The 27,624-nt window shown below is 41.4% G+C and overlaps 2 protein-coding genes across 2 annotated transcripts in view; one reads left to right on the forward strand and one right to left on the reverse strand.

Annotated features, from left to right (window-relative positions):
- Window positions 1-27,624, reverse strand: part of LOC117554951 (golgin subfamily A member 6-like protein 2) — an 87,882-nt gene that overhangs the window by 55,523 nt on the left and 4,735 nt on the right. The gene's annotated exons all lie outside the window — the stretch shown is intronic.
- On the forward strand, window positions 1,912-26,754 carry LOC117554949 (opsin-5-like). The gene is made up of 6 exons (XM_034229578.1): window positions 1,912-1,988; window positions 15,229-15,319; window positions 15,398-15,560; window positions 17,434-17,561; window positions 25,022-25,359; window positions 26,151-26,754. Exons 2-6 carry the CDS (start codon window positions 15,229-15,231, stop codon window positions 26,631-26,633), a joined length of 1,203 nt encoding a protein of 400 aa, XP_034085469.1. The 5' UTR covers window positions 1,912-1,988; the 3' UTR covers window positions 26,634-26,754.

Consider the following 27,624-nt stretch of genomic DNA (forward strand, 5'->3'; position numbering starts at 1 on the left):
AACTGCATTGTGCCTGGAGGACAGAGTCTGTAGTAAAAGCTAATGTCTCCAGATCAGCATTTCAATTCAATGCACTTTCATTCTTCTTCTCCACTCTCAAACTTGTACGTTTGTTGAACTTCTCCGGCAACGAACGGCCAACGATTGGGGAAGCCTTCTCCTTCCACAGAGCTTAACGATGACGTGTTTACCCTGAAGGAAGCTGCTGGTTCCCTCGACAACAAAGCAACGGGATTTCTCCAGAGGATTTTGGAAAATAGCTGGAAATAAGGTCTGTAGAAAATGAACCTGTTTGATGAATGCACGTTCTGTTCAGCCGGATCATCTCCACATGTCTACCCTACTTTTATAAAGTTTAAATCATAAATCTAATGGCCAGAAGCAACATGCTAACGTTATGCTATAAAGGAACTACAGCCGAGTCCAGCAGCACGACTTCAACGTCACATATTCAAACACACATATTCTAAATGGTACGAGTTGAAGCGTTTGTTTGAACAGTCTGCAGGAGGCAGGGACTTGCTTTCGAGCAGAACAGAAACTAACTTAGAGGAGTGTTCACGTGTTCGGCGTAATGACGTACAACGGCCTCCACAACTTCTGTAGTCCTATTCAGCCACTTGGTAACAACCATCGTTTTTCAGACACGTGAACTCTTCAGAAATCACAGTGGGGTCACTGCTGATGATTTAATGTCCTAGAACAAAACGTGATCCGTCTCTTCAATGTGTCTCAACCACAGACCTTAGTTCAGATAGTTTCCTAAACCCTATGGAGAGATCCCATTGGCTCTGAGACGAGGGAACAGGAAGTGGTAAAATGCTGACTCACTTCCGGGTTTTAGGACTCGTCACTGCACCACTCTATAGAGAGGTGCCGTGATGCGTATTTTTGAAGGTGGACCCAGATGTTAACATCACAAAGAATAGGATTTTTGAATATTGCAGAAAATACGATTAGGCTAAAAAAACAGGAAGCCTTCTCCTTCAACTAATTATTTAAGGCAGCAGATCTCCAGCATTGTGCAGCGACTGTCAGATAGATAGCAGCTACTTCACTGCATCCCGCTAAATTAGATATATAGGGACATACATTTGTATGATATGATAAAATGACGCCTAAATCGAGTACTAAGAACTAAAGCTGGTGCCCATCAGATGACCATTTCTAAAAGTTAGTGTTGAGCAATGCTGCACAGAAAGAGCTGTAAGGAGCCGTGCTGTAGAGAAAAGTGGTGCCTGTCAACGTGTTCGTTAAGAAGTAGATTTATCTTTTAATAAAAAACAGGCTATTTCTAATAAAACAAGTCCCGTCAAAAAACATGAGCATTATTTTAATCGATGAGAGGGATTGGGGCTCATCCATTCAGCCTATTTTGAATGCACTGAAAACTCCCTGGACATTTTGACTGGAGATAATTACTTTGTCAGATTTCAACAGATTTTTCCCGTCAAATCTCAGTGAACACCGGCTGATGGAAACACTGGTTTGGAGACGTTCCTGGAGGAAAACGTGGGAAGGTGATTTGGAAAAGCCCACCTTAAAGGCATGATTACATTTAGTTATTCACCTGGGTAAAGGAGGCAACAAATCAAAGTGTAGAGTAGTGATGGATAGAGGGTGGAGAGTTTGATGTGACACTCAGAGCTGGCCAGTATTATGCTGATCCCTCTCACTTTCTCCCTTTCTTCCTCTCTCCCTCCCTCCCTCTCTCTCTCTCTCTCTCCTGATGCTACCGTGGATTTTTGTTCAGTGCATCTCCACATTAATGATGAGTGCCTGTGCCGTATTAGAGTCAGTGTGAGTCCAGCTCTCTGGATGTGTGCAAGTGTGTTTAGGAGGATGATGATACCTTAATCGGACTCTCTCACTACTCCTCCCTCTCTCCTATGTTTCTCTCTCTGTCTCTCTGTCTCCTCTCCGGTGTTTCCTGCTCTCCACCTGGCCTCTATGAGTTTAACTGAGGACAATCAATTCCTCCCTGGAAGGTAAGTGTCACAGCAGGGGGTCTTTTATGTTTCCAGTAACAACAAAAAGCTAGATTTGTGATGATAATGCATTTGTTTAATCTCCCAAGTTTTGCTGATATTTCTTGCTCGACTTGTATTTTCTGTGCAAAGGTCTGGGAGTTTATTCTCAGTCTTAGCGGTGGTTATCTTACAAGTGTCCTTCTGACAGGATAACATCTGGAGTGTTGACTGGAGGACACTCAGTCAGGGGTCAGACACTGCAGACTGTGAAGGGAGTGAAAGCAGATTGGCTGGCTGTAAAGCTGCTGGAAGGAAGGCACAGAAAGCCAATTAGTGGCTCTCTGTGAGCATTAGTGAGGAGGGCAGTTGTCGCTCTATTGACCGTTTTTAGGACTGGATCTCAGGCTGCTTATCACACTGAGTTTGTCTGCACATGTGTACATCACTATGTGTTGATGGTGACTGATTATTATTGTGATATGTTTCTATAGGATAACAAAGAGAACGACCTTCATCTAAACCTCTGGGTCAAAGGCAAATAAGGGATGCAAAACATCTGTCTGTGGGAACACAGTTACCCCTCAGTGACACACAGCTTTGCTCCCCCCTCACACACTGTGCTTATGTAATGCGTTTGTGTCAGGGTGATGATGATACGACTTACTCGGGTGGCAGTGTTGTTTTTATTTATTTATTTTGCATTGTTTGCGGCCATCCCTCCCGAGGGAAGCAACATCTTCAAGCCTGATTAAAAATAGAGATATGGTTTGGCATCTCACACACGATGTTCTGATTGTTCTTTGAGCATTAGAGTATGAAAAGTCACGGATTACCTCAAGGACATGTGTGAATGTGTGTATGGTTTGATCCAGGACTTTAATGACGAATGATGCGAGTCTCATGAGAATAGACTCATGTAAACAAATCGAGATATTTTCTTCTACATTCTGCAAAAATCGAAAAAAGCTAGATGTTGATGGATAGCAATACAACACACCAAGTCATAGTTGTGTCTGTTTGACAACTGTGAGAAATATAAAAGCAGCTTAACTAAGCTTACCAATTGTATTTGTCTATCAGGCTGATTTCTTTGTGCAAGTTCACGATAACTGAATGTGTACAATGATCTTTATGAATATAGAAACTCCATAATATAAGACACACTGCTTCCATGGCTTCATTTCCCAGATAGCCTTCATTAGCACACAGTGGGAAATAAGGAATAAATCAAACGAGCACCTCTCTGGACAGAATCCAGAATCACTTTTGAATCCAGACTCATTTTGGAATCGAATGATAGATAGTACATATCCACATCCACTGCCTTATGACTTAGTCCTTCTCTATTTCACTTGTTCTTATTAAAAAGGCTAAGAAAAAGCAACAGAACAACTCGTCTGAATCCTCCTTTCTACTTTCAAGTTGATCCGTCATTGTTTATTTCATTTTTATCCCAATTTGCTTCAAGCTAAATCCTCATGTTGGAGAATATTGTGCAAGGAAAGCAGAAAGGGTGAGCTAGCATGCTGAAATATTTCAGTTTAACCTGAACAGTTATTAAATGATAACTTTCCGCTGTGATTATATAAGATGTTTCACTCGCAGCGTGTCCTGCGATGTTTCAAACAGTCGCCTCCGGCCACTCTTTGTCATGCTGCGGTGTCACGGTGTAAATATTGTACTGCGTGGCATTCACTTGTCCCTGTCACTCACTGTCAGGCTCAGCGAGGACGAACAACTCCATTTTAATCCAACTAAAGGTCTCACAACTCCCTCAGGGATGTGATGTATAACCTTTACTCTATGTGGCTTATTTTAAAATAACAAGCATTCAATCACAAGGTAAACAATGTACTAATGATAGCCTACATAAAATGCATTCGCTGCCTCGTGTTGTTGTTGCACCTATAGCATACTTGTATATAGTAATGGTGTGTTGTATTCTTTGTATTGTATGTACTGTGCTGCACAAAGTCACAATAAATCAATCAAATCATATCTTATAGGGGGAAATAATAACTACAGGGTTCCTGCAGGTTTCACCAGCTCAAATGTAAGACTTTTTAAGACCTTTTTAAGACCACTTTGAATAGAATTTAAGACCTATTTCACGGCAAGAAAGTATGAAGGAAAATTGAAGAAATACGTCCCATAATTACTTTCAAAGTAAATGTATTCATGTTTAACATAAGAACGATGACTGAACATAACAGTACACAGAACTGTGTTGGACAACATGTGTGTCTGTCTCTGTGTGTGTCTCTCTCTCTCTCTCTGTGTGTGTCTCTCTCTCTCTCTCTGTGTGTGTGTGTGTGTGTGTGTGTGTGTGTGTGTGTGTGTGTGTGTGTGTGTGTGTGTGTGTGTGTGTGTGTGTGTGTGTGTGTGTGTGTGTGTGTGTGTGTGTGTGTGTGTGTGTGTGTGTGTGTGTGTGTGTGTGTGTGTGTGTGTGTGTGTGTGTGTGTTGACGTAGACCCAAACGTTGCCAGGAGGTCCCCCTGATGTTGTTGCGGTAGCTGCTGCATTAGCAAAACAACCAAAAGGCGGGCTTCCAACACGTTCCCTCCACTGGTTTCAACCAAGCACTAAATTCGATGTTTTCCAACCGAATACGGTTGAACTTACTTCCCCATATTTATTTGTTAGTAGATTCGAAGATACCCGAGTTCCTGACTGCCCAATAGTTGAAGCTTGGTTGCTAGGTTACTAGCTGGCTGTTCTCCGATAAGGGGCCGGGGGGATGCAAAGTTAGTGATTACTGGTTCCATGTTGATTTATGTCAATACAGATTGTTGGGGGAACCGAAAGGCTCTTGCCGTACTGGTTACTTTGAAGCCCGGACATTTCCCCCAAAACACATTTAGACGTGATCGCAACACAGAAGTACCTTTCAAATCCCATCATTTTTAAGACCTAAATAATATTTAAGACCTTTCTTATTTTTTTTAACAAATGTAAGACTTTTTAAGACCCCGCGGGAACCCTGTAACTAAGAACACTCGTCTAAAACGTAAAGCCTGAATAATGTTAAGGTTATACAGTTTAAGTGCACAAATAATGAAATTGTTGTTCAGTACTGCTTTGAGATGCACAAAGAAAGGATCAACACGAGAAAACGCCTTTCATACACGAACCCATCAGTTTACATGTACTTTGTGAGAAAAACAATCCTCTCTGATTTGGTATAGCTGCCATAAGCCATATTCATACCACCACTGTACCATTCTTGAGTTTTGACAATTTTAAGTCTTTTAAAAGTATGTGTTTTTTTTTATAAATGTTTACATGGACTGGTTGTAAATGCTTGTATGCTGCTCTTGCTCTTTTTGCATATCATGTATTTGTAAGGAAAACTTCTGCAGCAATGGAGAGTTAGGAACAAATCTCCAGGTTCACTTTGAAATCTATAAAGAGAGACTTGGCCTTTATAATTTGGAATTGAAAAACGCACGACAGTCTTTCTTCTCTGACATCATTACCAAAAACAAAAACAACGCACGTGCCTTGTTTGCTACCGTCGACAGACTAACTAACCCCCCAGTGTCAGTAGCCTCTGAATTTCTATCCACCAGGGCGTGCAATGATTTTGCCTCCTTCTTCACTGACAAAATTCAGAAAATCAGACAAGCAGTCAGTGCCTCTGCATCAGGTACAGCAAATGTGTTGTCTCTGTGTCCACCTAACATCAATTCAAACACCATGACACAATTCCATCAGATTAATGATAAAAACCTAGAGGACATTATTCAACTTCTGAAATCCTCCTCCTGCTGCCTTGATATTATTCCAACAGGATTTTTCAAAGATGTTTTGCCTTGCATGGCCTCAGATCTACTTCATATAGTAAACAAATCTCTTCACTCAGGTATTTTTCCACAGGCCCTGAAAACTGCAGTCATTAAACCGCTCTTAAAAAAGAATAATCTAGATGCTTCAGTAATGAACAATTACAGGCCCATATCAAACCTGCCATTTCTAGGTAAAATCATTGAAAAAGTTGTTTTTCAACAGTTGAGTAACTTCTTGCATTTAAATAGCTGTTTCGATGTGTTCCAGTCAGGCTTTCGTCCAAACCACAGCACTGAGACTGCTTTTGTAAAGGTCTTCAATGACATCCACTTAAACACAGACAGTGGCAGAACTTCAGTGTTAGTATTATTAGATCTCAGTGCTGCGTTTGACACTGTTGACCACAGCATATTACTAGACCGACTGGAAAACTGGGTGGGACTTTCGGAAACAGTTCTAAATTGGTTTGAATCCTACTTAAAGGACAGAAACAACTTTGTTTCTATAGGTAAATACACATCTGAATTGACAAATATGACATGTGGGGTTCCTCAAGGCTCCATCTTGGGGCCTCTTCTCTTTAACATCTACATGCTACCACTGGCTCAGATAATGAAGAACAACAAAATAAGTTACCATAGCTATGCAGATGACACACACATTTACATAACAATTTTACCAGGAGACTATGCTCCAATTCAAACACTGAGTAAGTGCATTGAACAAATCAATGACTGGATGTGTCAGAACTTTCTCCAATTAAACAAAGATAAAACTGAGGTAATGGTTTTTGGAGCCAAGGCAGAACGTATAAAAGTTAGCGCTGAGCTTCAGTCTGCAATGTTCAAAACAACAGATAAAGCCAGAAATCTAGGTGTAGTCATGGACTCTGACCTGAGTTTCAACAGTCACATTAAAACTGTTACTAAATCAGCCTACTATCACCTAAAGAATATATCTAGGATTAAAAGACTAATGTCACAGCAGGATTTGGAAAAACTTGTCCATGCTTTTATCTTCAGTAGACTCGACTACTGCAATGGTGTCTTCACAGGTCTCACTAAAAAATCTATTAGAAAGCTGCAGCTGATTCAGAACGCTGCTGCTCGAGTCCTCACTAACACTAAGAAAGTGGATCACATCACTCCTGTTCTTTACACTGGCTTCCTGTGTGTCAAAGAATAGATTTCAAAATACTGCTGCTGGTTTATAAAGCTTTGAATGGTTTCGGCCCAAAATACATTTCTGACCTCCTGCTAAATGATGAACCATCCAGATCTCTCAGGTCTTCAGGGACTGGTCAGCTTTCTGTCCCCAGAGTCAGAACTAAACATGGTAAAGCAGCATTCAGTTATTATGCTCCAAATATCTGGAACAAACTCCCAGAAACCTGCAGGTCCGCTGCAACTCTGACTACTTTTAAATCCAGATTAAAGACTTTTCTTTTTGTCGCTGCTTTTAATTGAACTATTCATATCTTAGACTGCACTGAAACTTTTATCCATGTACTTTTTCTTTTAATGTTTATTTTATTAGCTTTTCTTTTTAATGACTGATTTTAAATGCCATTTTCTTAATGTCTTTCGTTTTTTGTAAAGCACTTTGAATTGCCTTGTGTTGAAAAGTGCTATATAAATAAACTTGCCTTGCCTTGCCTTGCCTTGCCTTGCCTTGCCTTGCCTTGCCTTGCCTTGCCTTGCCTTGCCTTGCCTTGCCTTGCCTTGCCTTGCCTTGCCTTGCCTTGCCTTGCCTTGCCTTGCCTTGCCTTGCCTTGCCTTGCCTTGCCTTGCCTTGCCTTGCCTTGCCTTGCCTTGCCTTGCCTTGCCTTGCCTTGCCTTGCCTTGCCTTGCCTTGCCTTGCCTTGCCTTATAAGTATTTATTTTTGCTATGTATATAAATGTTCTTATATGTTGTATGTGACGGGACTACGGATGGAAATTAGCTCAAAAGCTAAATTAGCTCAAAGCTAAAAATCCGGCTTATTTACATTTGTAAGCATTATTTTGTTTTCAAGTGTTCATCAATGTGCGCTGTCCCGGTTCAAATAAACGATTAAATGAAAAATAAAAGCATCTTTATTACTGATTACTCTGCTGATTATTGTTCTAGATTTTCACGCAAAACTGTCATTTATTATTGATAATAGTTGGCAGTTATCTTCTGGCAATCAACTTAGTGTTGCAGCTCCAGTTGGAAATTCAATTGAGAATGTGAAAAAATGATTTATAAAAATAATAAGACATCTTTTTAAAACAACAGTTTGATTGAAATTGTTTGGATTGCACAATAAAAAACTTGATTTAGGTAAATTATTAATAGCCAGAATATCGTTTTTACTAAATAAACTTTTGAAATGACATAAAGACATTTCGAACATGAAGGAAATGTAGTTGATTTCAAACTAAATCCAACACATTTTAAATAGTGAGAAGTTTGAACACTACAACAGAGTTAAATGTCATTTTATTTGAAATATAAGTTAATTTGCAGCTATTTTCTGCCTAAAGCTGAGAGATTTAACAAAACCACTGTTTGGAAAGATCCATGATAGGACGACACAACCAAATGCAGTTTGTTTGTCAACTAATCGATGCAACAAAGCGCTTTGAATTGCCTCTGTGTCTGAAAATGTGCTATATAAATAAACTAACCTTAAAGGGGACCTATCATGCTAAATGCACTTTTTGATGTCTCTTATACATCAACATGTGTCCCCGGTGTGTCAGGGAACTCACGTAGCGTCAGAAAATAAAACCCTCTCTCTTTTCCTCCGTACCCAAATCTCTAAAAACGGGGAACAACGGAGCTGATCCAGATTTGCGTCCGATATGACGTAACATCTGAAATGTGGACCCACGGCCCAATCAGAAACGTTGCTATCAGAAACAATGCCCGACTGTTTTGGACGTAATATGGTCGGTGTTTACATTAGCATCGCTAACACTCAGAGCTAACCTGTACTGGAGAGCATGTGTGTGAAGAAGCAGGAAGTAAAAAGGAACTCACCTTGTGGTAACCGGCAAGAGAGAAAGCCTTTGAGCTCCATACTGTTTCAGAGAGAATCCTTGATAATCCATGATATGGCATTTCATCACGGCAGCATTTAGTTTAGACAGTAGCTGCCGGGTCCCGCATGAGCTCAGACTCCTCCTTTTATATTATCAATTTATTTTTTTATTTTTTTAAAGCTTTATACCCAAACAGCACTTTTGAAACAGGAAGTGAAATAGAGGCTAGAATGGGTGTTCTGTTTGGTATTTGGAGCAAAACACTTCATGGTTTTTATATATCTGAGACCTATGCTATTGCCTAAAAATAGCATGATAGGTGACCTTTAACTCTCCTTGCAACAATTTTATAATTTCTTTGGAGTTTCATTAATATAGGTCAGATTTACAAACTAAGGCTAAAGATTAAGCTATATGCCACCTGCTGCCTCTTTACAGCATGCCGACAGTGACTTTGTAAATGTCAGCGCTAATGAGCTAATGCATGAGGACGTCCGGCCGGTAAATGGCTGATCATCTCCTCTGACCACTGCCCTCTTCTGAGTGACAGCGGCTTCACATGAACAGCACAGTGTGTATGACACGCTGCAGGGAGACCTGTCACACTGACAACAGATACAAACTGCAGATAAACATTTACTTTCCTTCCTCAGTAGTTTACACAGAAAAGGAACCCTGGCAGGAGGCTATGGCTGCTGAGGATGAGGGCGAATGAAATAATGATGAACGTAAAGTGAACAGCAGGCGATATTTAGTTTATCACCAGTGGTGGAAAGTCAATACTGTTAGAAGCTGGCTCCCCCTTGCAACAAAAGGAGAGGAAGTTAAAACAAAAGCTGCCAAAAGAATTGGATCAATAAAGTATATCTTATCAAGTTATTTCTACTGAAGCACATTGTGTAGGTACTTTGCTTGAGTCTTTCCATGTTATGCTACTTCATACTTCTACTCTACTACAATTTGGCAGCAAATTATTTTTACAATTTACTCAGTATGTTTATTTGACAAGATTGGTTACTTTGCAGGTTCATGTTATTAACCCAACAAATGTAATTGACAAATGAGTTATGATGTATTGTTATGGAGTCAGATACCTGGCAGTAGAAAGTCACTCAAATCATATTTAGCAGCTGCCAAAATAAAATGATGTTTACATTCTTTAGATTATAATCCAGGTGTTTAATTAGCATTCATTTGCAAAATAGCCATTCTGCATGATGAGAACTTTAAGCACATTTTGATGCGAATACTTTTGTTCTCGTACTTGAATGCCAGACTAACTTGTATTTTCACACTGTGGTATTATTACTTTTACTGAGGTTAAATATCTGACTATTTGTCCACCTCTGTTTATCACTCTACATCATCATCTGGAGGTCATTGTCTCTGATGTTGTTTCAAAGGGTCCAGTTTATCAGCGCTGGACAGAGCAGTGTTTGAGAGGGGCTCAGAGAGATGGAAACAGCAGAGTCACAGCTCTCTCCTTTCACTCCAATCTGTCACAGTTAAGCTCTGCTCGCCTTTCACACTCACATGGCTGAGGGTCGCCTTCATTTGTCCCCCAGGTCACAGAAACACGCTCAGATACAACTCTAAACATATGGCTGCACAGCTAGGCAAAATGGAATGGGAAATGGAATGGAGTGGTGCAGGAATGAGTCCTAAACTTGAAATGAGTCGGCATTTTAGCACTTCCTGTTCCCTCGTCTGGAAGTCACTGTTTTCTTTTATATGTTTTAGTTTAGAAGCCTGAAAAGAGGTTTGTGGTTTTGTTCTACGACATAACATATGTCAGTAAATACCCCACTGGTGAGGTTTCTTAAAAACGCTGGTCGCTAAAAATGTGTCTAAATTAGACGACTTAATGCCATCACACCCGACATTAGCCGCCTTTAGCTTAGCGGTGGTGACGTGAAGTCATGTGACCGTGCTGTAGTTCCTTTATAGCCCAACATTAGCCACCTTTAGCTTAGCGGTGGTGACGTGAAGTCATGTGACCATGCTGTAGTTCCTTTTATAGCCCAACATTAGCCACCTTTAGCTTAGCGGTGGTGACGTGAAGTCATGTGACCGTGCTGTAGTTCCTTTATAGCCCAACATTAGCCACCTTTAGCTAAGCGGCAGTGACGTGAAGTCATGTGACCGTGCTGTAGTTCCTTTATAGCCCAACATTAGCCACCTTTAGCTTAGCGGTGGTGACGTGAAGTCATGTGACCGTGCTGTAGTTCTTTTATAGCCCAACATTAGCCGCCTTTAGCTTAGCGGTGGTGACGTGAAGTCATGTGACCGTGCTGTAGTTCCTTTATAGCCCAACATAAGCCACATTTAGCTTAGCGGTGGTGACGTGAAGTCACGTGACCGTGCTGTAGTTGCTTTATAGCCCAACATTAGCCGCCTTTAGCTTAGCGGTGGTGACGTGAAGTCATGTGACGTGCTGTAGTTCCTTTATAGCCCAACATTAGCTGCCTTTAGCTTAGCAGTGGGACGTGAAGTCATGTGACCGTGCTGTAGTTCCTTTATAGCCCGACATTAGCCACCTTTAGCTTAGCGGTGGTGACGTGAAGTCATGTGACCGTGCTGTAGTTCCTTTATAGCCCAACATTAGCCGCCTTTAGCTTAGCGGTGGTGACGTGAAGTCATGTGACCATACTGTAGTTCCTTTATAGCCCAACATTAGCCTCCTTTCGCTTAGCAGTGGTGACGTGAAGTCATGTGACTGTGCTGTAGTTCCTTTATAGCCCAACATTAGCCACCTTTAGCTTAGCGGTGGTGACGTGAAGTCATGTCACCGTGCTGTAGTTCCTTTATAGCGCAACATTAGCTACCTTTGGCTTAGCGGTGGTGACGTGAAGTCATGTGACCGTGCTGTAGTTCCTTTATAGCCCAACATTAGCCACCTTTGGCTTAGCGGTGGTGACGTGAAGTCATGTGACCGTGCTGTAGTTCCTTTATAGCCCAAAAGTTATTTTTTCAAAATCATGCAGACCTAGATACATATTTGATAGTGTTGTCACATATAATGTGTCTCAGGCGTTTGTTTGTTAAATTAAACAATGCTGATTCTACCCACACTGCTCACTCAGACTCGGTGGAGGCACTGGAGCTGAAAGGCCAGCAAACTTCAGAGAGGGAGAAGCGTCCTTGCGCACAGAGCTGAGCAAAACTTTTTCAGATTAATGAAAGCTTTAAATCTTCCAGGCGGGGCGGATTCTGTCAAAGTGCTTGCATGAGATAAAAACATCTTGTGCACAGATCTGAGTAGTGCTCGGATCCAAATGTTTAATTCCTAGGTCTACTTGTACAGCTATCAGTCTGGAAACATGCACCCACAAAACGGTCTTCTGAAATCCGATTATCTGTTATTAATACACAATGAGCTTTCTCAGTTGCCGGTATATGAGGCACAACTGGCTGAAACAAATGCAGTCTAGTCTCTTTTTAACCCTTGATTAAACAATACAAAAAACTATTCAATTATGAAATATATGCAAAAACAACACCAAAAGTATTGTTATATTACTGCAGACTGTTGTCGTAGCTTAATAAGACTGTATTTGTTATAAATAGGTGTTCCAAATAAACTGAGTGGATGGGCTTTAGCAAATCTGACAGTAAATATGAGTTATTGGTCACAGAGTTCTTCATTGTGCTTACAGGGGAGTTGTTAGACTTGAGTGGCACTAAAACCGGTCCTGTCCTGAGCCTCCCCTCAGACTGACTGCTGTGCTGACTGCATAGTAATGAAGCCTCAACCAGACTGACTGAGTCCTTGAGAGTCCGTGCTACCGGCCTCTATTCCTCATTTTACATCTGAATATAGTCTATATTAACAGACTGTATTCATCTGTCAGGGTAATTTATGACCTCTCGGAAAGTATTAAGCACCTGTCAGCTCAGAGTGAACTCCTCATCTTTGCTCATGATTTATTACTTTCATGTGTCTGGAGTGTTGGACGATAGGACTGTAAATACCCAGAATGGTAGAAATGTTTCCAAGGGAAGACATTTTACAATAGAGTGGTGCAGGAATCCCAAAAAACGAGAATAAGTCATAATTTGAACACTTCTGGGTCCCTTGTCTTGAGGTTAATTGGTTTTTAGAATAGGTTTTTGGGGAGAAGCCTGAAATTGGGTCTGTGGTTAACACAAGCTGCAGAGATGTTAACACTTTGTTCTACGACATAAAATATGCCAGTAAATACCCCACTAGAGAAGTTTCTTTGTGTCTAAAAAATGGCGGTTGCTAAAGAGTGACTAAATTAAGCTCCTAAACATCAACACGTTGGACATTAGCTGCCTTTATCTTAGCTTAGTGGTGACGTGAAGTCATGTGACCGTGCTGTAGTTCCTTTATAGCCCAACATTAGCCGCCTTTAGCTTAGCGGTGGTGACGTGAAGTCATGTGACCATGCTGTACTTCCTTTATAGCCCAACATTAGCCGCCTTTAGCTTAGCGGTGGTGACGTGAAGTCCTGTGACCGTGCTGTAGTTCCTTTATAGCCCAACATTAGCCGCCTTTAGCTTAACGGTGGTGACGTGAAGTCATGTGACCGTGCTGTAGTTCCTTTATAGCACAACATTAGCCTCCTTTAGCTTAGCGGTGGTGACGTGAAGTCATGTGACCGTGCTGTAGTTCCTTTATAGCCCAACATTAGCCGCCTTTAGCTTAGCGGTGGTGACGTGAAGTCATGTGACCTGACTATGCTGTACTTCCTTTATAGCCCAACATTAGCCACCTTTAGCTTAGCGGTGGTGACGTGAAGTCATGTGACCGTGCTGTACTTCCTTTATAGCCCAACATTAGCCACCTTTAGCTTAGCGGTGAGGACGTGAAGTCATGTGACCGTGCTGTAGTTCCTTTAAAGCCTAACATTAGCCACCTTTAGCTTAGCGGTGGTGACGTGAAGTCATGTGACCGTGCTGTAGTTCCTTTATAGCCCAACATTAGCCACCTTTAGCTTAGCTGTGGTGACGTGAAGTCATGTGACCGTGCTGTAGTTCCTATATAGCCCAACATTAGCCACCTTTGGCTTAGCGGTGGTGACGTTAAGTCATGTGACCGTGCTGTAGTTCCTTTATAGCCCAACATTAGCCACCTTTAGCTTAGCGGTGGTGACGTGAAGTCATGTGTCCGTGCTGTAGTTCCTTTATAGCCCAACATTAGCCGCCTTTAGCTTAGTGGTGGTGACGTGAAGTCATGTGACCGTGCTGTAGTTCCTTTATAGTCCAACATTAGCCGCCTTTAGCTTAGCGGTGGTGACGTGAAGTCATGTGACCGTGCTGTAGTTCCTTTATAGCCCAACATTAGCCACCTTTAGCTTAGCGGTTGTGACGTCGAGTCATGTGACGTGTACTTCCTTTATAGCCTATGCTTAGCTTTAGCTGAGTTTTTTTTTTTTTTTTGTGAAGGCAATTGATGTAAGTATCATAAAAGTGCCACCGGGTTTATTGCCTGTAATAAACAAAAATCCAATGAAAAAAACATTGGCTTTTTGTGGAGGGAACGAGGGTGATGCTACCTTCAGGGTTGGCCTATTACAAATATGTCATCCCTGCACCACTCTATATAATTTCCAATGCAGTAACGATTCTCATGTGAACTCTGGATGTCGTGAATCAATCTCCTCTGCAAAGTAACGTGTTTCTGCAGACATGGAAGAGGAGGATGAAGTTGTAAATACAGAGCAGGAAGAAGAGGAAGAACTTTCTTTAAACTGTGATTTATTTTGACAGTGTTTTGTCACTGTCAATAAATCCTGCAGGAAAGGTTGAGGCTTTTATATTCTCTTAAAATACAATTTTGTTTGATTTGTATTGTGCCTTTTATTACACTGACTCAGAATTCAGGCTGGTATTTATTTATCAACCATAACACCTGTAACACTGGGAGTTATTGTTTTGAAGAACCATAAGGCTTTTGATGACATTACAAATATTGTTGGTTAGTTTTAGTAAATGTGATGAAGTAGTAGGGTTATTCTAAGGCTGGAGTGAATATGCAATTTCACCATCTTTTTATTCTCATCAAATTTGAGTGCATGTTATTTTAATCATGTTCTTCTCAGACTCTAAATCTCTCATCTCCTCCTCCTGTTGTAAATCCTGAAAGGCACAATCCTTATAATGCTTTCCATCTGTCAATCCTGCTTTGTGTATTTATATTTAATACGAATTGTCCTCATCTTGTGCTAGGGATTATTTTCTTATAATAAAAGGATTTCTACAGCGGTAGTAGGCTGGAAGTACTGTCCATCAAAGACTGGAGCAGAGCACTGAATGTACTGCAGACAACAAACAGTATTTAAGATGCATTGACAACAAAAGAGTTGTAAAATGTATGTGCTTTCAACCAAACAGTGGGGAAGTAGCTTCTGCTGCTGTCACGTTATGAACACTCTGTAAACCGCAGTGACTCTCCAATGATGGCGACTGACAGTTCAATGTCGATGTTTACTGCATTTCAGATGGGAAATGCTTCAGACACATCTGCTGTGTTTGCCTCCACCATCTCCAAGCAGCACGACATCATCATGGGTTCACTCTACGGCGTCTTTTGTGAGTCCACACACAACAAACACGATCCATCTCATCCTGCATGAATCCCACAGGTGACCGGTCTCTTTCTGTTTTCAGGCGTACTGTCCCTCGTAGGAAACTGCATCCTGCTGCTTGTTGGGTATCACAAGAGATCGACCTTGAAGCCTGCTGAGTTTTTCATCATAAATCTCTCCATCAGCGACCTCGGGATGACGCTCTCTTTATTCCCATTGGCAATTCCATCAGCGTTTAAACACAGGTACCGCATATCCATTTCTGTCTTCGAACAAGTGGAATCAGCGACTATTTTACTATCAAAGAGGCCAATCCTTCCCTGATTGCAGCCTTTCAGTTTGCTCTGCTTTGTTTTATTTTATCATCAAATGAATCGCATTGTTCAACGTTGGCAAAAAAACAAACAAATAGACAGCAATTAACCCCTTCTGTGGAGCAACACAATCAATTATAATTGGCCTTTCAAATAAAGTAATTACGAGGGCAAGAATATATACATTTAATTTGTTTGTTTATTGTTTTATTTTCATAGCAATGATTTTCTGCCTGTGCTCAGAAGATGTTTTATTTCTGAAGCTTTGGCTTTATGCATCCCTAGCTGGACATACAGCTTATGCTTTATGGAATAAAGATTGAAGCCATTTCGGGGAACAGAGAACGAAAAGGCGGCCAACAAAAGCATAAAAAGGTTTTACGGCTGTCAAAACAACTCTTTAAAGAAGAGTCTGCCATTGTTGTGAAAGATGGAGATATTTGGGTTTTGTACTGCAGGTAAATCAAAACAGTTTTAAGATGACACCGTGGGCTTAAGAAATCTCCTGATTGTAGAAGCCAAAAAAAGATGATTTAGCGAGTTAATCATTTTTATTATTATTGTTTATATTGCACACGTTTGTAATAGGGATGGGAACGATTCATCGAATATTCGAAATGATTCAGGTGTTCGAATATGAGAATATGAGTTATTATTATTATTTTTTTTGGGAGGGGTTCCTAAGTTGATTACATATGATCAAATGGAATAATTCAATGTATACGACAGTGCCATAGCTAAGTGTGTCAGGTCTAAAGGTGTGTGTTGCTCCGCTCACCGGTCCCTCTCAGCGGGCAGAGCTGCAGGTGCTGATCTCTCTCTCTCGCGTCCGGTTCTACTTCACTCGCGTTTATGTCCAAATCCATCAGATCTAGATAGTTCTAGCCAATGATACGGCTGCTGCCCCTCCCTACACGCAGATCACGCAGACTCAAACCTCATCTTATGCCCACATTCCAGCTGAGAGGGTCTTCTCTACAGCTGGCCTGATTGTGACCCGCCTCTCCCCTGAGTAGACATGCTCATATTCTTAAAGAAGAATGAGTATTGAATAGCTGCATTCTGTGCATAGGCCCTGCTATAGGTTGATCTCTGTTGTCACGGGTTACGTTGCCCTAACCCGTTATGTTGTTCGTGTTTGATCCCTCTTTCATTTAAAAACTAAGTTATGTTTTAAACATGAAAGCTGTAGCCTATAGCTGTCAACTGTTCACACTGTGATCACCAGTTCAATACATTTGACAAATTCGACTTGGTTCCTAAACTTATTTGAACAAGTATTTGTTAGTTTTTTGTCAACATTGTTCCCACATTTTTATTTATTTTTTATAGGATATGTACATTTCGGTTAACCGTTTTTTTGAGGGTCGAATATTCGAATATAAATTTGCTTTCAAATTCCCATCCCTAGTTTGTAATTGATTATCACTTCTGGAAATGGTCCTTTGGGAGTGGTTTATTGGTATTTAGTCCACCTGTTCTCTGTGTGACAAAGACGGTGAGCTGGCTCGGATATTTTCTGTTGACTTTATGGTCCAGCTTTAGCTATGGTTTGTTTTATTAAACATCTTTAAACTCAACGTCAGCACAGACTCTTTCTTTGGAACACATCACAGCAATGAGCCAAACTTAGCCTCATAGCAACTTTATTTATTGGGAGTTTAGTCGCTACACTGATATTGTATTTTTAAAAAACAATAAATCGGATGAGGAAAATAATGATGTAGTATTGTATTGATGAAAAAGGATGTTAGTTATAGTCCTTGTCTCCATTTGAACTCTCTTTTGTCCTCTGTGTGTACAGGTGGCTGTTTGGAGAGATCACCTGTCAGCTGTATGCCATGTGTGGAGTTCTGTTTGGTCTCTGCAGCCTGACCAACCTCACGGCCCTCTCCCTAGTGTGCTGCCTTAAAGTCTGCTTCCCCAACCATGGTGAGAGGGTCACACACACTACTAACTGATTTTTTATTTATTTAACAGGGACAGTGCACATTAATCAACATTTCTGTAAATGTGCCAGAGTTGGCCAAGAGGCTATTTTTCATCTGTAGTCCCTGGACAGATGTTGTAAGGGAGGCGTGTGGTGCAGTGGGTCAGCATGTCGTTGTGTCCCTGAGACACTTCACCCCAAATGGCTCCTGTGGTGATTGTCCACAGTATTGAGTATGGAAGTCGCTTTGGATAAAAACGTCTAACAAGTCACATGTGTGATGTAAGTCAACCTAAAGACACATTCCATTTTAAACAAGTAAATACGATAAAAGAAAACAAAAGAACATGATAAAACACAGGCAGTGTAGACAGACACTGGGTTGTAAGGTGCAGAATGTAGCGGAAACTTCTGTGTAGCTATGCAGTGGGAGTCACCGACTCAGGAAGGAGACACGGGAAGAGCAGTAGCTTTGATGTCAAACACATGATGGTTTATTTGGAGTTAACGGCCGGAGGATTCACATCACAAGTCCAAGAGTCAGAGGTTCTGACTTCACGGTAGAGTTGCCACGTCAATTCTGGAGAGCCTCTCTCTTGCCAGCCCATCTAACTGGTTTCGCAGAGAGTAAACAACATATTTGAGGAGATAGCCTAAACAGTGTGGGAACACAGAGCTACTTGCCTCGGACACTTATGACCTCGAAGATTTTACCTTGGAGTCCACAAATACAGAGAAGGAAGTGTCCCAGTGTACCCACAACACAGACCATCTGTGACCCAGTATTGACCGGTCACAGAATGGGAACAATAACATTATTGGCTAAGCCGCCTGTGTCCTTAAAGAAGGTAAACAGACATCGAGGTTTGTCCTGTATGTTACTAATTGGCGTCTTATGATAATTATTTCCACAACAGTCCTCTCTTTTTATCATTTATGATAACCTAAAAACATTAGTCTAATAATAATTTGGTCAATAATTAACTCAATAGGCGTCTCCAGGTTCGAGTGTGGTCTCACCTTACATTAATTACATCACAAAGTAGAATAAGATTGAAACATTCAATCACAATGATTGATACAGCCAATCATAATAGGAAAAATCATCTCTCATCAGTGTTTGATCATCTTTTGTCAAAAGCATAATAATGAACACACATAAAACACAGGTGCACAATGGCTAAATATTTGTTTTATACTAATATCTTTTAGCATTTACCATTAGTTAATTTCATTCATCAAACTATAAAATCAAAACCAGCTTGCCGCTTTAAAGATTTACTTCAAGGCAATCACTAGTCAAAAGCATTTTAAAACTCAGGATCGTAAGAGATCCAGCTAAAAATGTACAGTTAGAGTATAGAATTCACACTGGGGATTTGATCAATCTGTAATCTGCAAAAGTGCAGTGTCCTCAATTTTAGGATTACTTTTACGTTTACTTAAATACGCTTTAGTCAAGAGTAAGGCACTTAGTGAAATCAATACATTCATTTTAGTCAAGTACATTGTTCAAAATCTGAAAAGGAAAAGTTAGGCAAATATTCAAAGACTTTTGTAAAAACCTGGAAAGGAAGGATTAAACATTTTTAAACCTTGAATTATTACATTTGTAAATGCTACCACTGATCTGTACCAAATTAAGTCTATCAAGTATTCCTATTAGCCATACTTACCTGAGCTACTTATGGTACTTGGAAAGGATTCTTCTGTGTTTATCTAATGTTGAGAATATCAATTTCTTTAAATTATACTTCTCTAATTTGAGGATCAAATATGCTACATAATTGTTATATGAAATATTATAAATATTTGTTTTGGGCCAAAACTGAAATTAATCCAGTACTTGAAACATCATTGTAGGTCTTTCTATGCATGGATAATACATTAAAGAGTAGTGTTGTTAAGCCTGATTGCTGGATTCAAATCCACTAGAGTGCATGTACCTATCCAGAGGGGAGCCAGAACTTGATAGAGCTTGTCGCCGCACAACCAAACGTAATCTTGTGGCGAGCTAAACCCCACATCACTGGGCCAGGCCAGTTGTATTGCTCACGGTTGCGTTGTCCCAGGCGAGCCGTCATCACGAGGTGGGAATGCTCCATGGGGTGTGTCTGTGTATTCCTTCGGTCGATTTTGTGACACGGACAGTCAGACTCCGCACACCGGTAACACAAACGAGGAACCAGAGAGCATATGGAACCGCTCAGCTGGCACTCGCTCGTGATACCTTGTGTGTAGTGTGTTTTGGTGTATGTAGTGCAAGTGTGGTGCAAGTTGGTGATTAGGACACATCACTTGTTGTCATCTACTTTTGTTGGTGATTAGGACACATCACTTGTTGTCATCTACTTTTGTTGGTGACTAGGACCTTGCAGTGGCTGGCGTGGACCCACGTAGCTCTCTCTCTGACCCTTGGCCTTCAGAGCTGTCCTACTGTAGTTATTGGGTTAACACTTGATAGGGATGTTTTCCTGAGTGCAGACAACTCAAGGTAATGGATTAGCACATTATCATTTAAATACAAAAATAGGATCGGCCCCTCAGAATTATTTGGGAGCCTTCCTGAGACATGCACATGCATTAATGTAAGGTTTGTGTTAGTCATTTAACATGCAAGAATCATAAACTCATCAGTCCAAAGTAGAGAAATGTTATTGTAATTTAAAGGTGAGCTAGTCCCTGTGGATATCACCCCTTCTCAATGATTCTAAATGTTATATTAATTCACCATTTACCGTTTGATAACATATTAGTTTATCAGAAATATTTTCCTCTTCCATAAAACAGGTTTGAGAAATAAATGTTCCAATATAAAATCAATTACTCAATATAATTGACTCTTCCCTCCCTTTTCTTACATATGTCTCATATGAAATAATAACTTAGGAGTCTATTTAAGCATGGTGTAGTTTATAATCTATTAATCGAGAAGACTCAGTATCACCTGTGTGCAGCTTACAAAAAAACAAACAATTGTGAGAAACATATATTATGCAGGAACTGTATACCTTTGTTGAAAAACAACAAAGCATATCTGATTTGGGAGGAAAAGCTTCATCCCCCTTAACATCTGAGTCACTACTGAAGGCATAGCATGAATGATAGTGGGTGTCTGAGGGTGTTTTTACTGAGAAATGTCACACACATTCAAAACCTTACATTTGAAAACAGGTTTGCATTCCTTCACTTAAAATGACGTTATCATTGGAAACAATAAAAGCTAATTGTTTTGATGTAGAATCTATCAATTGAATTGTTAGAGCAGAACAGAATGGTCGTATTGTAGCCTGAGTACCGTGCAGCCTTCAGTTTCACCAGGTGGAAACATTGTCCATATAATGTGAATACATGTAGAACTAGACATTTAGAGGCCTATTTTAAAAATAGTAGGGGCTTTTAACAGCTTGCCAACCTACAGGCATCCTCTGCATAGCAGTATGAATAGCCTTAAAAAACAACCCACTCTGCGGTAACGAGAGTCATATTTCTGAACCAAATGCCCTAAGTTAAGCCGTTAGTCCCATCTGACTGACCCAAGGGTTGGTGCTGGTGTGACCGGGAGGCTTCCAGGTGTTCTTTCAGATGTCAAGCTTTCAGTTCATGGCTTGGTGGGGGGAGTGGCCCACGTGAGACAGTATTGTTCAGTCTGAGGAGCGGCATTGTCTCTGGAAGCAGGTAATGGTGTCCATTCTCAGACCAGACCATTAATGTCATTTCATGTAGAGCAGCCATAGCATCTCTGTGACTGCACTCAGCCGGACTGTCAGAACTGAGTGATTCTTAGTGAAGCCGTCCAAGGCCATAGACAGAATGGAACCACGTACCAACAAAAGGGACACAAGGTCATCAATGTCTCTCTTTACCATTGGCCTAATTGCACAACAAATTAGTGGGAAAAATGTGGAGCACTAATCCATCATCATGTGAAATGTTGAGTTAATCTAAATAATTACTTATGGGTTGAAATCAAATTAACATTAGAACTAAAGTCAGTCAAAATTGGACTTTGCACGGGTCAGAATCTAAGCAATACACCATTTCCCCAGCTCTGTAATGAAAAGGATAACAAGATTAGGTACTTTACAGGAGTGTTCCACACCCAAACATGCACACTTATCTTATTCTAGTAGAGATTAGAGGACAAGGTCTAATGTCGTGAACAAAATGATCAAATCAAAGTTATTTTGTTTATTGTTATGTACCTAATTTAATTTAATAATTAATCTTGAATTACTAATAACTTTAAAGAAGGCAACAATTTACAATTTGGATAAAGTGATTACTCATCCAAAGTGTGTGTGTGTGTGTGTGTGTGTGTGTGTGTGTGTGTGTGTGTGTGTGTGTGTGTGTGTGTGTGTGTGTGTGTGTGTGTGTGTGTGTGTGCTTATCTGCCCAAGGTTTCAAACATTTGGGACAGCACAGCAGTGAGAATGTTATGAGAACCAATCTGTTGTTTATACTAAACTCGAAGGAAGCTAGACTGGAACATTTTAAATAAATCAAAACACTTGCACATTAATTAAATACATTTGACATTTAGCTCGAGCTGGGTTCAATACTTTTCTTTATGGTATTTAAAATTGGGCTCGAGTAGAACCCCTGGATTTGGCTTGCAACACAAAGTGATACTGATCTCTGTAGGACTTGGAAGTGTTATGATTCAAAGTGCCTGTGAAAGAGAGGCCCTTGGAAAACAACACCTATTTTGTAACTGTAATTACTTATTTTAAAGAAATTGCAACATTATACTTTTAAAGAATTGCTCAATTAATTTAACACATTTATTATGCACACAATAAAAACTTCAACAAATATATTGATCCTGGCTTAACCAGCAACCTTTACTCTGTTGTTCATAAGCTCGGTTTCAGAAAACTTGTCAGTAGTTTAACAACTATTTTAATGTTAGTATTGTCTATAGAGACCAATTGGTTGATACTAGAAATATTTTCAAGCAGTTTAATAAAGAATGGTTAAACTATTTTTAAAACTGTAATTGAACTTCAACTTATATTAATTACCTGATTCCAGTGGCCAGTTGGAACAGAATAATTAACACAGTTTCCATTTTGCTGCAACAGCGCAAAAGGTTTCAACAACAATTAGTATTATGTCTGAGTTTAGTTCTGTCTTATCTGCTTTGTTTCGGAATGTGTTCAATACATTACGTTTTTATTCATTATTACTATACAATACATAGATTAAGAATAAATGAAACAAATAATACAACATTGACCTAAAACCAGATTTTGCAACCCTGATCTCCTCAGGCAAGTCTCTGAGGGTCTCGGGGCGCAGGACGGGCATAGGGTTTATACAAGGTCACAAAGATATCTTAACATACCAGCAATACCATCTAAGAATGGATTCTTAAAGCAATATAATCTTATTTTCTTCTTACACCTAGCGCTCACCCTGCACAGTGGGCTTCTTGTTTACATTTTCCCCTGCACTCAGAGGCAGGACATAAAAACACTTTTTATTTTTCTCAGGTCATTTACTTTTGGTGAGATAACTAAAGTTTAGTTCATTTTACCCTGTCTATGGACTGATTAATTATTGTTACAAAACATACACAAGACGGCGGGACAAACCAATATAGACCCCCATACAAACAATCAGACAAACAAAACATGAACTCTTAATAAACACCAGCGCGACAGCAAAGCTCATCAGCTCAATTTAGTCCGGATTTTAGAGATCTTAGAGGGGGTGGGGAATTCTCTCCAGTGCGGCGTCTTCTCACGCCTCACCCTTGTATACAAGTTATTTATCGGTGCCTGAAAGCCGTCCAAGAGTGATAACTAGCTTATCCTCTTGCGACAACCACTAGGCTATTTGTTTCTAGTGGCGCTGTGCCCCCCCGATCGGAGCCCACAGACTTTTCCCTGCCCTTTCTCTCCAAACAACAGCTCAGTTGACTGTAGTCCGTACGACCAGCCTATATCTACTCGCCATCGAGTTCACCTCAAGGTGAAACACAGTTTGCCTATGCTTGCTTGCCACTACACACCTCTGATCAATTAGCCTATAATTGTATGTATGCACTCCTGACCGCCACCTGCTCCAGAGAGCCGTAGCGCATCGGGTGATGCACGCACTTCGCGTTGGCCCGTCTAACCATGAGAAAAGCGGTCCTAAACAACGAGTGCTTTTAGACCGTCCCGTTTGAAGGACGGCGGTGCCGTGAGTTAAAACCTATAGGCAATAAGCTGTGACTTTCTCCCTCTCAGCCTGCACTGCTCCAGCCCCACACACACACGGGGAGGTTTTACACACACACGCAAGGCTGCAGCTGGAGCCGTGTTTTTACAGAGAGGTGATAGCAGCAAATATCTTTGGCTGCTTATTTTCAACTGCTGTGCTTAGCCACTAAGACCCCCAAAATCCGGCGATTTGTCCAATACAAATATTTTACATTGCTTTCAATTCACACAGAAGCTCCACTTCACTGATGCTCTTTCTTTAAGGTATCTCTAAACATGAGCTGTGTATGCCTGTATGGCACTTCCGTCCCGAGCAGCACACACAGAGGAAATAAGCCAGGACTGAGTCCCCAGACACTGATCTCCTGGGTTTATCATCCCCAAATGTTCATTAACCAAAAGGAAACGCAGCCGATCAGTTTCACAGGTAATTTTAGGATACCGTCAATCACAGATTCTGATAAGGCAATGTCCAAAGTAGATTTGAAAATCACACTTACCACAATCTGAAGATCTGTTGGCATCCTGCCGACAACGCCAATTTGTAGCGGAAACTTCTGTGTAGCTATGCAGTGGGAGTCACCGACTCAGGAAGGAGACACGGGAAGAGCAGTAGCTTTGATGTCAAACACATGATGGTTTATTTGGAGTTAACGGCCGGAGGATTCACATCACAAATCCAAGAGTCAGAGGTTCTGACTTCACGGTAGAGTTGCCACGTCAATTCTGGAGAGCCTCTCTCTTGCCAGCCCATCTAACTGGTTTCGCAGAGAGTAAACAACATATTTGAGGAGATAGCCTAAACAGTGTGGGAACACAGAGCTACTTGCCTCGGACACTTATGACCTCGAAGATTTTACCTTGGAGTCCACAAATACAGAGAAGGAAGTGTCCCAGTGTACCCACAACACAGACCATCTGTGACCCAGTATTGACCGGTCACAGAATGGGAACAATAACATTATTGGCTAAGCCGCCTGTGTCCTTAAAGAAGGTAAACAGACATCGAGGTTTGTCCTGTATGTTACTAATTGGCGTCTTATGATAATTATTTCCACAACACAGAAGATGGTGTCAGTGTTGGCGGGGCTGATTCCTCACTAACCAGGTTTTGAATTGGGATTTAAATCAAATAAATGTAGCGTGGTCTCTGATTGTAGATGGGATCGATCATGATACTACAACTACAAGTGAAAAGAAATGACAACAATAACCGCAAAGCGTCTTTTTCTATCTCCTCTCCTGTCCGTCAGGTAACAAGTTCTCGTCGTCACACGCCCGCCTCCTGGTGGTCGGGGTCTGGTGTTACGCCTCAGTGTTTGCCGTGGGGCCCCTGGCGCAGTGGGGCCGTTACAGTGCTGAACCGTACGGCACAGCCTGCTGCATCGACTGGAAAGCACCCAACTACGAGCTCTCAGCTTTGTCTTACATCGTCTGCCTCTTCCTGTTCTGCTACGCTCTGCCCTGCACCGTCATCTTCCTCTCCTACACCTTCATCCTGCTGACGGTGCGGGGGTCGCGTCAGGCCGTGCAGCAGCATGTGTCCCCCCCTCAGACGAGGACCACCAACGCACACTCTCTCATTGTCAAGGTCAGAGGATGTGTGTGTGTGTGTGTGTGTGTGTGTGTGTGTGTGTGTGTGTGTGTGTGTGTGTGTGTGTGTGTGTGTGTGTGGTGTGTGTGTGTGTGTGTGTGTGTGTGTGTGTGTGTGTGTGTGTGTGTGTGTGTGTGTGTGTGTGTGTGTGTGTGTGTGTGTGTGTGTGTGTGTGTGTGTGTGTGTGTGTCGCTTCAATATGTCTAGCTTTAGGTTCTGCAGTTGTTTGTGCAATTATAGTTAATAAGATGGCCCTTTGGATATTTCCAACCTGGTTACTTTAAGCAAAGCATCTCCTTTAAGCTACGAACGCAAGTTAAGTATATTATTTGCATCACTCTTAACAGAATGATATGTATCTTATACAAACTAACTTACACACAGTCAAAAATAGGTTAGATTGCTTTGTTTTTATAATGTCCACAAACAGCACTCTCCTGGATGATACTCCTGTGTTTGTGTGACCCATCCATCTAACCTTAACTCCTCCAAACGGGGTCTTTATACCCAATATCCTGACTTCCACCTATGCTCCTGTCATAATGACTAAGACCAGTAGTAATCGTCGCCTCACAATGACCCAGCACACTGATAGATTAACAGCCTGAGCCCATTAGTAGGTAGAGGGGCCAATGACAACCGATACGGCCATTTATTCAGCTGGTAATAAATGAAGCAAGGGTGCTATAGACTTTTTGCACTACTTTTTATTTTTGTATTTTATTATATACGTTGCATTGCTGGAGGAGCTCCGGTCAGAAGAATTTCATTGCCATTTCTCCCCACAGCTGTCAGTAGCAGTGTGTATCGGCTTCCTGGGTGCCTGGTCTCCGTATGCCATCGTGGCCATGTGGGCAGCTTTCGGAGACGCCACGCTGGTTCCTCCTGAGGCCTTTGCCATCGCCGCCGTGTGTGCCAAGTCTTCCACCATCTACAACCCTCTGGTCTACCTGCTGTGTAAACCTAACTTTCGCGAGTGCCTCTACAGAGACACGTCTATGTTACGAAAGAGGATCTACAGGGGAAGTCCGATGTTAGAACCCAAAGAGCGCTTGGTATCGGCCTCGCAGCGGAACAAGGACGTGAGCCTCTCCACGCGCTTCTCTAACGGACAGCAGGAGAGCTACGGGGCGCTTCTGCACTGCACTGAGTCTGCAGCGCCGGGACATGTGGACGCAGCCCAAAGGGCCGCATGCAATCTGACTGCCTCCCCCTTCAGAGAGGTGACAGTCTGCCAGCTCTCCACCAAACCACAGGCTGAACTCGTCTAGTGGGCAAACCAGAGAGGACAGGTGCTTGGAAAGATAGAGGGAATACACATGGACAACAGAACGGGCACACACAGGTTTTAATGCCCACAAGACTTTAAAGAAAACAAGACCGCAGACTTGCATGGACCTTTAATGGAATACTTTCTTAAAGACAATAATGAAAAGTCCCTTTTATTGCCAGAGATTCAAGAACAAAATGATGCTTTACTGCATTACATTACATGTTAGACGCTTTTATCCAAAGTGACTTACACACTCAATACTGTGGACAATCCCCACAGGAGCAGTTTGGGGTGAAGTGTCTCAGGGACACAACGACATGCTGACTGCAGTGGGTTTGAACCTGTGCTCCCCTGATCCCAACACCAACGCACTAGTCCACTGCGCCACACGCCTCCCTGCTGCAGAAATGTTTGTGTGAATCGTCTTGATGCCTACGTCTCTGTCAGCGTGTGTCCTGTTTGATTTGAATGTGCAGTAATATAACTGGATCTTGCAGGAGCAAAGAGTGTGACATAATATTTCCTTTGATGATAAACCATGTATTATCCGGGCCAGGACTTCCTCCTCTCTGCGCCGCTTATTGTTTACAGTCCGATTAACAACTGGAGATGCAAGACTGAAGCCGAAGTCTCAGCTCTATAAAAAGATATCTACATATGGGGGCAGATAAAAAAATATGAAGCGCATGAAAAGATAAATCTTAGCCAAAGGGTTCTCAGATTATATTCATGCCAACACATTCCTCCTCTTTCCACACGGACTGTTTACCTGCATGCAACCAAAGCCTGCCTGAATGTGATTGGTCGATACTAATTGGACTACAAAAGGACAACAACAGGACAACAAATTGAAACCAGGATGCTTCAGATACCAAAAGTCATGTTGCCTATCATTTGCGGCGGTATTAACAACCTAAATGATGGAGGTATCCCCCCCCCCATATAGGCTGGAATATGGATGTTTGAAACCAGTGAGTCCATTGTAACAG

The sequence above is a fragment of the Gymnodraco acuticeps genome, unplaced genomic scaffold (assembly GCF_902827175.1).
Source record: "Gymnodraco acuticeps unplaced genomic scaffold, fGymAcu1.1, whole genome shotgun sequence".
Lineage (NCBI taxonomy): Eukaryota > Metazoa > Chordata > Actinopteri > Perciformes > Bathydraconidae > Gymnodraco > Gymnodraco acuticeps.